The 10,773-nt window shown below is 54.1% G+C and overlaps 1 protein-coding gene across 2 annotated transcripts; it reads right to left on the bottom strand.

Annotated features, from left to right (window-relative positions):
* Positions 1-6,749: 6,749 nt before the first annotated feature.
* Positions 6,750-8,991, bottom strand: LOC123358425 (erythroid membrane-associated protein-like). Of its 2 annotated transcripts, XM_045000932.1 has the most exons (4): positions 8,911-8,991; positions 8,610-8,690; positions 7,307-7,779; positions 6,750-7,271 (listed from the first exon to the last, which is right to left on the bottom strand). In XM_045000932.1, the coding sequence occupies exons 1-4, from the start codon at positions 8,936-8,938 to the stop codon at positions 7,179-7,181; spliced, it is 675 nt and encodes a 224-aa protein (XP_044856867.1). In that variant the 5' UTR covers positions 8,939-8,991; the 3' UTR covers positions 6,750-7,178. The 2 variants fall into 2 exon arrangements, with proteins under 2 accessions (XP_044856867.1, XP_044856868.1); XM_045000933.1 differs by lacking the exon at positions 8,911-8,991 and having other exon boundaries at positions 6,750-7,779; positions 8,299-8,760.
* Positions 8,992-10,773: the final 1,782 nt, after the last annotated feature.

The following is a 10,773-nucleotide window of genomic DNA, read 5'->3' as shown; positions in this document are numbered from 1 at the left end:
TAATCAAAAGAAGGTTGAGGGGGGGATATGATTGCTCTTTATAAATATATCAGAGGGATTAATATTAGGGAGGGAGAGGAATTATTTAAGCTTAGCACCAATGTGGACACAAGAACAAATGGGTATAAACTGGACACTAGGAAGTGTAGACTTGAAATCAGACGAAGGTTTCTAACCATTAGAGGAGTGAAGTTCTGGAACAGCCTTCCAAGGGGAGTAGTGGGGGCAAAAGACATATCTGGCTTTAAGACTAAGCTTGATAAGTTTATGGAAGGGATGGTATGATGGGATAGCCTCATTTTGGCAATTGATCTTTGATTATCAGCAGGTAAGTATGCCCAATGGTCTGTGATGGGATGTTAGATGGGATGGGATCTGAGTTACTACAGAGAATTCTTTCCTGGGTGCTGGCTGGTGAGTATTGCCCACATGCTCAGGGCTTAACTGATTGCCATATTTGGGGTTGGGAGGGAATTTTCCTCCAGGGCAGATTGGCAGAGGCCCTGGAGGTTTTTTGCCTTCCTCTGCAGCGTGGGGCACAGGTCACTTGTTGGAGGATTCTCTGCAGCTTGAGGTCTTCAAACCACAATTTGAAGACTTCAATAACACAGACATAGGTTAGGGGTTTGTTATAGAAGTGGATGGGTAAGATTCTGTGGCCTGGATTGTGCAAGAGATCAGACTAGATGATCATAATGGTCCCTTCTGACCTTAAAGTCTATGAGTCTATGATGTGGTCACCCCATCTCAAAGAAGTTTACTGGAGCAAATAGGAGATATTTGACACTGTGATACTGCTCCTGTGCTCTGTTCCCAAAGTGTTCTGCAGCAGGGGAGGGTCTGTGGCAGTGTGTGTGTGTCTCACTGGCATATTGGGGTGATGCAGAAACAGGGCAGAGTAGAGGTGGCATTGCGGGGCTGGCGTGAACTTTATCTCTTCATTTCCCCTTCCAAGAACTGAAGCGACAGGAACCCTTACCCAGCGAGGTCACAGTCTCATAGTTCTCCTGCATGACATCCCAGTAGAGGGCTCGCTGAGTGGGGTCCAGCAGAGCCCACTCTTCCCTGGTGAAATACACAGCCACCTCCTCGAAGGTCACCGGCCCCTGAAAGAGCAAGAGTCCAACATTCAGTACCTGTTGCCCCACTCACACTATTCGTGGAGGAGAGGAGCCAAACAAATGGAAGCTCTGGGTGGATCACAGTCAACAGAGTCCCACCCCCACCCCATTCAGAGCATGCTGGAAACACCAGGGTGAGGGGACGAAGAGGGAGCCCCTCCTCTCTCCCAGCAGAGCCATCACCCACCTAATAGCCACAGACTGATACAAGAGATGGAGCCCCTAGCAGGGACCAGGGAGCTCTCCCTGGTCAGAAACCCAACACCCTCCTCCTTGTGAGGAGCTGGATGTGAAGGGCGGGGCAGCTCCCCTAAACCTCACTGCTGGATGCCCCTTTGATATCTCACAGCAGCCACTGGTCAGTCAGGTCGGGCTCCAGCACTGGGAGTCTGGTCAGCTTTCCTAGCCCCATGTAGGAGGATTATTTTCTGTTTCACAGATTAGGGTATTTCCACCTCCTAATCTCATGGGTCTGTTCCTAGAATCTAGGCCACTTATTAAACAACTCCCAGCAGGTTTGCCACACTCTGTCCTCCTCCCTTTCCCACCCTGTGCATTTCCTGCCCCGCTCCAACCTCCAAACCAGACTGCACAACTCTTTCCCTCTCTGGTGTATTTGCTGTCCCTCTCCCTCCTGCAGGAACTCACCAGCAACCTCTCGATAATCCCTACCTGAACAGGCTCCTCTGCACCCATTTCTCTTCCCTCTCCCATGAGAGGTTGGGATGAGCTGGAGTGAAACATGGACGTCGTTCTGCAGCCTGTCTGGGGGAGAAGGGCAGTTGTGGGCGTTTCAGAACAGGCTTTAGTTAATTTCACATCATGACAGACATCCTAGATTCTGCCATCCTGGGAAAATGCCTGGTCTCTTTATTACAGTGTAGACCTGGCCCCTCCTGCCAGGTTAAGCCCACAGAGACATTTTTAACCACCCTTCTCCCTCCCCTCACCCCCTAACAAAGTCTCTGAACACAAGGCTAGAAAAGAGCAGAACCAAAGGAGTCACTGTGGGGGATTCCCTCGGACACTGACCCCACGGCAGCCACACCCCAGCAGGGGGAATATGGAGTCAGGAACTGGCTTTTCCTCTCTCTGATCCTTTGCTTGTTCACTGGAAAGTGGTTCTGCCCAGGGATGCAGCAATACATGTGTCTGGGTGGACTAGAGAGCTGGAAATCTCTCCCCCCTCATTTCTCCCACTGCCCCTTTCAGTCTCTCCTTCCCCTGTCCTCTCTCCCTGCCCCTCTGGATGGGAAAGTCCCATTCCTGGGGGCTTTGCTCTCCCAGGGCTGGATTTTCTCCTGGCAATTGCTACAGGGAGGAGAAATGAGGAGGGGCTGTTTGTGCAGAGTCACTTTCTTGCCAGTCCCCAGCACTTTCCTTGAGGTCTTTCAGTTACCTGGAGACTCTGGCTCAGAATTTAGTATTAACAGGGCCCAGGGCTGCCCTAGGGGGCTAGGACCAGCTGGAGAAAGTCATCCCCTGGGCCAGGCAGAGAAGCAGCTTTAATTCAGGTCACTTCCCAGCACAGAACCCCGCTGGGGGAGCAGCAGCAGCTAAGCCTGGTCTCCCAGATCACTATGGAGGCTGCAGCGTCTGACCCAGGAAGCTGAACCCCAGTATCCTGAGCAGAGAGGGACAGAGCGTTTGAGCAGCTTCCCTCCTTTAGCTCTCTGGGGAGAGCAGCTAATGAGAGCCCCTCCTCACAGGGAGAATTGCTGATCTCATTTGCCCCACTGGCCATCCGGAGTCACTCCTTGTCTTTCCATGCAGTGACTCTGGATTAACAATGGTCTCAATGAAACCAGAGTTCAGAAACAACGGGGGTATCTGGCCAGGGACCCCAGATACCCCCACCGGTCACAGTAAGAGCTGGCCACTGGCGAAGGGGAGAGAAAATGGGGCACAATCGGGGGGGGGGGCAGGGAACTTCTCAGGGGTTGGGGGAGGGGGGGTCACCCTGGGCGCTGCTCGTGGCTCTCTAGGGAGAAAGGGGGCAGGACGGGGGAGGAGGGGGGTCCCCACGGGAGGGGGCAGCGGTAAATCCGAGGGGATCTCAGCCCCCCCCCTTTCTCTCCCCGCTCCTCGGGGGTCACCTGCCCCCCCCCCCCCGGCCACGGTTAATGAAGGGCTCTCCCGTCGCGATCTGCGCATGCCCAGAGCTCGAACGGCACCAACCCTTCTCCGGCCGGGAGAGGCTCCAACGGCCCCGCGCGAGCCAGGCAGAGCCGCAGCGCCCAACGCTCCTTCGCAGCCCGGCTCCGGCTCCGGCTCCGGCTCCCCTGTCGACGTCACTTCCGCTCTGGGGAGAGTCAGGAACTACATCTCCCAGCCTGCCCCGGGGCCGCTTCCGTCCTATTCGCAGCCCAGGGAAGGGAGGGTTTCAGCAGCTGTTACTGCGCATGCTCCGTGCGAGCCCCGCTGGGGGCGGGAGAACAAAGCTGCTGCTGCCGCCTCCGCCTGAGCCGGGCCCGGGCTGAGCCGCTGCTGCTCCCCGGGGGGGTCTGTGCGGGGGGGTGTTTCTGCTCTGCTCGCCCCAGCCCCGCCCGGAGCCCCCGGGGAGTGAGAGACCCCGGTGGGGGGGGGCGCTGGGGGGGCGGGAACGTGACTCTGCCCCGGGGAACTCGGGAGAAGCCTCGGAGCCGCCTCGGCCCCAGCGGAGCCGCAGCAGGATCCGCCCCCCCCCTGCTGGGATGGGGGGCGGGGCCCGGCGGGGGGTCCCTGGGGGGAGGGGGGTGTCAGGCAGGGAGGGGAGAAGCTGGAGTTGCGGGGGGGGGGGTTGAACTGTCTCTGGGCAGCCAGGAAATTCCCAGGGGGGGCGAAGGGGGGAGGGGGGTTAATTGGCTCCTGTCCCTGTTTGTGCCACTTGCCTCTCGCCCCCGATACAAATTCTCTCTAGTTCTGCCCCTTTTCTCGCTCAGTGTCTCACCCGGGCTATAAAATCTGGGGAGATTTGCCCCTTTCCCCCCTAACGAGCCGCTCTCCCGTCTCCCCCATTTCCCCCTGGTCTCTCCAGGAGTCTGATTCTCCACCTTCGGTTGCAGGTCGTGACACGTTTTCTCTGCAAATCTCAAGGGTTGATATAAAATATCCTAAACATTTGCCCCCCTTCTCTCTAGTTGTCTATTTCTAATTGAATATGCCCTGAGATTTCCCCGTCTCTCTAATTATAAAATACCAAGAAAATCTCAGTTTTGCACCTTTTCTCAGATTCTTGAACATAGCTTGGTGGGGCAGGGCTGGGCTGGCAGGGGTTGTGGGTCAGGAGTGAGGGGCACCATCAGAGGTTGAGGGGGGCAGGGCTGGACTGTAAGGGGGCTGTGGGTCGGGAGTGAGGGGCACCATTAAAGCTTCAGCCGGGGGCACCCCCCAGCTATAGCCCTGTACTGTATGTACAGGATGTTTCTAAACACACAGCACGTGCACACTACTCCCCCCCCCCCCCCAGTGTAGTATTAAATTGCTTGGTTTACATTGTGATCCGCAAAGCTGAGTCAGGTGCCTGAACTCCCCACACAATGCCTGGGTTCCACAGGCACCTTCCAGTGTGAGTCACAAACGCCAGTTCACTAGGTGGGGAGCCATGTGAGCTAGTCAATGGGAGAGGCTGGCAAGGGGGAGGTACTAGCACCGCATGAGGAATATTCAACGTCATTGAAATATAGTCAGAAGTAAAATTTCATTGCTCGGTGCTGCAGAACAGTCAACGTTTCCAGCCGATGGGACTGCAGCTGGGGGGGGGATTCCATTTGAAAACTTGAAAGAGGTAAACAATGAACAGAAAACCACACAGACATTGAATAGTAACAGTAACAAAGGACAGTCAAATAGCAAGAAACGAACAGAAAAAAATAACATGAAGAGACTAAAAAAAAATCTACAAAAGAAATCAAAGACATTGAAAAAAAATGTCACCGCAGAGCTGGTGGGGCAGGGCTGGACTGGCAGGGGGCTGTGGGTCAGGAGTGAGGGGCTGGGAGAAGCACATTGTCCTAAACCCTGCCCCCCTCCCCTCACAGATAGATGCCTAAATCTGGGTTGCAGGGGGGTGGCTGTGGCTTAGCACTCCACAAATGGGAACCCAGCCCCTGCCGTCAGGTGACTCAGGTGCCTAAGGCATTTCTTGGACTGGAGGTAGGCAGCTGCCTCAAGCCACACAAACTGGCGGTAGGGGGAGAAGGAAGAGGTGGGGTTGGTCACATCAGCTGCTTTATAACGCTTAGCCCCACGGTTCACGCACTCCCCTGGGCTGTGGGAGACCTGGGTTCAGTTCCCCCTGGCTGGAAGAGCTGATGAACGTGAGTACCAACCTCAGGCCAAACAGCTACAAACTACTCAACCTTATATGCTGCTTCCATGACACCATGCAGGCCCATGTATCAGTGGGTGCCATCTCATCTGATCCCTTTCCTGTAGCCCACAGGGTAAGCAGAGCTGGGTGCCTGCCCCTATATTATTTACTTGGTTCCAGGCTGGAGTGCTAGAAGTCGCTGCGTTTTGCTACCATACAGATGTCCAGTGCTGGATGAAACTTCTGGGGGCCTGGCACCAAACATATGTGTGGGCCCCCATGCGGAATAATTGTAAAAGACAGGAGATCAACACAGGACTTGTCTTTGACACAGCACACAGGTTTTATTAACAATATTTGAAGTTTAAGTTGCAGATGGAGGTGGCTGCCACTAGGGTACCAGCAGTGGTAGCCCGAGGGGAAAAAAAGATACACACACAAGTGGATATAAACTAAATTATAAAAGAAAACAGAGAAAATGAAACACAGCTAACAAAAGCCAGAGCACCCAAAATACTAGCCATGTGCTGCTCCCACTAAAAAGGCCCATTCCCACTAGCTCACCATTCACATTTCTCATAGGAACCACCAGGGCTTGTATTACATTTTGATATGAAATTGGGGGTGAATTTAAAACTATTTAAAATATTTTAAAAATAAAAAAACATCAACATTTTAATACATTTTACTGACAGTATAATTAGTCATACTAGACTTGCTTGTCCTCCCCCCAAGGCCGAGAGGCACACAGACTGGGATCAGGACCAGCTGTGCCCCCAAAAGACCAGGCCAACCCTCCAAATCAGACCAGAGCCACATCCCTCCCCCAGAACAACCCCCTGGAACTGGACCACTTTGAATCAGGCTCTAAGACACCATAAACTGTACGGACTACCTAAGACAAAAATACCATTTCTCATTCTTTTTTCTTTGTTTTTTGAAAAGTAAACGTAAGAGTGGCCAGGCTAGGTCAAACCAAAGGTCCATCTAGCCCAGTATCCTGTCTGCCGAAGAAGTGGGCTGGAGCCCACGAAAGCTTATGCTACAATAAATTTGTTAGTCTTCAAGGTGCCACAAGTCCTCCTGTTCTTTTTGTGGATACAGACTAACACGGCTGCTACTCTGAAACCTGTCTTCCAACAGTGGCCAATGCCCGGTGCCCCAGAGGGAATGAACAGAACAGGTAATGATCCAGTGAGCCATCCCCTGTCGCCCATTCCCAGCTTCTGGCAAACAGAGGCTAGAGACACCATCCCTGCCCATCCTGGCTAATAGTCCCAGGGACCTGTCCTCCATGAATTTATCTAGTTCTTTTTTAACCCTTTTATAATCTTGGCCTTCACAACATCCTCTGGCGAGGAGTTCCACAGGTTGACTGTGCGTTGTATGAAGAAATACTGCCTTTGGTTTGTTTTAAACCTGCTGCCTCTTCATTTGATTTGGTGACCCCTACTTCTTGTGTTAGAAGAAGTAGTAAACACCACTTCTGTATCTACTTTCTCTACACCAGTCATGATTTTATAGACCTCTCTCATCTCCCCCACCCTGCACATCTTGTGAACTGGGCTTTTCCCTCCCTGCTGCTGCAGCCTCCTCCCCACTCTTGGGCACAGCACCCACACACCCCTCTGCCCCTGCAGCCAGCTCCCCCCTCTAGGGCTGCTTGGTTGCCAATATTCCTGATGCTGGGAACTGAGAGGGGAGGGGATGGCAGGAGAAAGGCAGGTAATGCCCTTCCCCCACAGGGGAACAGGCCTGGGGGCTGGTCAGTGCTGGGAGGGGACAGTCTCTGCTGCGGGTGTCACTGTCCGGGACAGAGACTCTCTCCAGCCTGAGCTGGGACTGGGCAGATTATCAGGGGACACATATTTGTGCCCCCTTTATTGTTTTCAGGATTGAAATAAGGGCAGAGAACCCCAGAGAAGGTGTCAGTGAAAGTGAAGAGATGGGACTTGTCAGTCACATTGTAAAAGGAGACCTCGCCCGCCTCATAGTCCAGGAAAATCCCCACCCGTCTGGGCCTGACGCTCACGGACAGCAAGGTTGGGGGGGAGGCATTGGCCTCGCATTGCCCAGCATGCTGCCATATTATCCAGGTTCCATTCTTCGGTAGAAATACAATATGCCCCTTCCTGCGCCCATCTTCCCTACAGACCCCCAGAGTCCAGAGATTCTTTTCTCCAACCTCCACCTCCCAGTAATGTCTCCCGCCCGTGAATCCCTCAGCGCCCAGGACAATCGCCATAGTATCAAATCTCTCCGGATTGTCAGGCAGATCCTGGCGCTCGTCTCGGTGTGTCACACGTTTCCGATCCTCAGCCAGGACGAGGTAGGGATTTGCTGTGCTGGGATCCAGAGTCACATCCACTGGGGAGAGAGTCACAGAGTCACTGCCGGGGCCAGAGGCTGGCCATTCTAGGGGGGCACAATCTAAAGGGGAGGACATGTGACCACCCCATGTGTCTTCTCCCCTGTGCCCGGCCCGGGGCTGCCCTGCTCCTCCTGCCCCATGTTACCTGTGGGAGCAGGGGGAGAGCTCTGTCCTTCTCCCACTGCACCTGTGCCCCAGGGCCTGGGCGGGGAGTGGGACAGAGCCTTTCTGATGTGGCCGAAGCCAGCTGCTCCTGGTCACTGCCTCTGTGCAGCTGAGCCAGCCTGGCTGGGGTGACAGCTCCTGCTCCCTGCCTGGGCCCACCTGCGGGGGATGGGGGCTGAGCTGAGGGGACTCTGGCTCACTCAGCACCTGGTCCCGCATCCATCCTCCTGCTCCCCACTGCCAGGGCTGGGGCCAGGCACAGCGGGAGAAGGGAACTCCCCCTTCTCCCTGCAGCAGGCCAATCTGGGCAGGGCCCCCCCCCACGTGTAGCCTCGAGAAGTGGCACTTACACCCTGGCAGCTGGAGCTCCATGCACTGAGTGGGGTACGAGGACATCCCAGCGGCTGTGTGAGCCCCGCACGGTGCTGCTGACATGGCTCAGCCCTGACCCCTGCTGGAACCTCTCTCCCTGCGGCCCATGCAGGTCTTGATCTCCCTGTGGTTGTCATTAATGTGAGTTATGATGTGAGCTCCTGTCCACTAAGAACTGGCCTCGGGCTGGGCTGAGATCGGTGACAGGGAAGTGAAAGCTCCCATCACTGCCCCCTGCCAAACCAGCCCATCCAGCTTCCCCCCGCAATGCGGTAACAACAATACTCACACTTGGCAACACCCTGAGCGCCCCCAGCGGGCAGGGCGAGGGCCTGTCCAAGGGGCACAATCTTCAGGAAAAACAACAAGGAGTTCGGTGGCACCTTAAAGACCAACAGATTTATTATGGCATCAACTTCCGTGGGTAAAAAATCCCATTTCTTCAGCTCCACGGAGTACGAAGAAGTGGATTTTTTCCCCACAAAAGCTTATGCCCTAATAAATCGGTTGGTCTTTAAGGTGCCATCGAACTCCTCGTTGTTTTTGTGGATACAGACTGACACGGCTGCCCCTCTGAATCTTCAACAAGGGAGACTGAGGCTGGAGATTAGGAAACATTTTCTCACTCTCAGGGCGGTGAAGCTCTGGACCGGCTCCAAGGGAGCCTGTGGGATCCCTGGCACTGGCAGTTTGTAAGAACAGGTTGGACAAACCCCTGTCAGGGATGGTCTAGGCCCTGCCCCAGTGCAGGGAGCTGGATTAGGTGACCTCACAAAGTCCCTTCCAACCCTGCATTGCTATGAGTCTAGGTTACAGCTGTTCTGGCGCTGGGTCCAGGGCCCTGGCGGTTCTAAGCACGGTGTGTGGCACACAGTGGAGTTAACAATCTTAGTGATCACAGCAGCTGGTAGCTCAGCGTCCCTGCCAGGGCCTGTAACCGGCTCAGCTGGGTGTTACTGGCTTGTGTGGACAGGAGCTAGGGTTGCCACCTGTCCAGGTTTTCACAGGATCGGCCCATTGTTCAGGTCGCTGTCCTGCGAAATCTGAGTCTGTGCAGGATGTTAAAAGTCCTGGGTTTGTCAGTGGCTGTAGTGGGGGAAGCTGTGGGGTGGCAGTGACTGCTCAAAGGGAGCGCTAGCTTCAGAGTGTCTTGGGACCAGCAAGCGGGATGAGGAGCTCGGAGCTGGTAGGGCCCAGTCACCACGGTGGAAGAACCAACTGTGACGTTTAACTGCTGGATGGTAACGGGGTGGATCTGGTGCCAGGTCCTGCTTTGTGAGGCTGGTGCCCAGGGCAGTGACAGGAACAGAAGCCTGAGAGGGCTGGTCTCCTCTCCCAGGGTGGGATGGGACACAGTGCCCGGGCTGAGGAGACAGGGGGTGTATGTGGAGCAAGCAGATGTCCCATTTTTTACACCTCAGAGGGGGCAACCACAACAGGACCCCAACACTGTTTTTGTAACTGACCTGAGTGCCCCCCTCCCTCCCAGCTGTGTGCGGTAGGATACCCCAGAGTACATGGAGCCATGGCCAGTGGTGCTGCAATGTGTGTGCATGTCCCTTGGGGTCTCTAATCCCTGCTGGAGCTGCCCAGACTCTCCCAGCCTTCACCAGTACATACGTATGGTCAGGCAGCATGCTGGGTGAAAATACACCCAGACAGCTGTTTGTAGCCTATCGAATGTCATAGGAAAATGCTCTGTGTAGGGAAAGGAGCCAAGAGCTCCCACGGGGAGGTGGATCTCCCCATGGATAAAATATCAGCGACATGTACAGTACCTGCGTAGAGCTGCACGCTTCTCCACCCTGTAACCAAACACAGACAGAGAGGTGAGAACGCCCGTGAACACCAACACTCTGAACAGGAAACAATGTCACACAAGGGTGATAATGGGGGGAATGGAACTTACCGATCTCAGCCAGGAGTTTGGCTAAAAACAAAACACAGAGAAACGAGTCAGGATCACGTCATGTTGCAGAAGGAAAGCGAGTCAAAAAGACTTTAAAGCAGAGAAGTTAAAATCCTTAGACTCAGCCAGGAGGCTACATCAGCAACCAGAGCCTGGCAGCTCCTGGGCAACAAAGGAATCAGCAAGGGGAGAAACACAATAACCCCATCCTGCCAGCTGCAAGAGGTTGTGAGAGCCAAAGAGGGATCCTTCAGCAAATGGAAAATATTAAAATTTTAACCCTGTGAAGTCAGTAAAAGGAGAAAAGTGCATCGGGTGAAGAGTATGATGGGACTGAATAGGCCAAAGTTTAACTAGAAGAGTAAATGGCCAGAGATATAAAACAAATACCAGGGATTTATTTCAGCCTATCAGAATCAGGAAGCCTGTGAGAGAACCAGTGGGTCCCCTGGATCAGCAGGGATAAAGGGAGCAATTCAGGAGGGTGAGGACAATGGTGAGAGAATAACCAATTTCTTTATATTGATTATCACCATAGAGGGTG

The sequence above is a fragment of the Mauremys mutica genome, unplaced genomic scaffold (assembly GCF_020497125.1).
Source record: "Mauremys mutica isolate MM-2020 ecotype Southern unplaced genomic scaffold, ASM2049712v1 Super-Scaffold_100054, whole genome shotgun sequence".
NCBI classification, from domain to species: domain Eukaryota; kingdom Metazoa; phylum Chordata; order Testudines; family Geoemydidae; genus Mauremys; species Mauremys mutica.
This window is presented reverse-complemented; position numbering and strand designations above follow the sequence as displayed.

What these genes read in the sequence shown, in the direction of transcription:
- LOC123358425 (XM_045000932.1), bottom strand. Translation starts at nt 8,938, where the DNA reads ATGTTTCCTAATCTCCAGCCTCAGTCTC. An exon ending in CGCTCAGGGTGTTGCCAAGT is followed by an intron (nt 7,780 to 8,609) that starts GTGAGTATTGTT and finishes CTCTCTCCCCAG; the next exon opens with TGGATGTGACTCTGGATCCC. An exon ending in TTCTCTGCCCTTATTTCAAT is followed by an intron (nt 7,272 to 7,306) that starts CCTGAAAACAAT and finishes AAATATGTGTCC; the next exon opens with CCTGATAATCTGCCCAGTCC.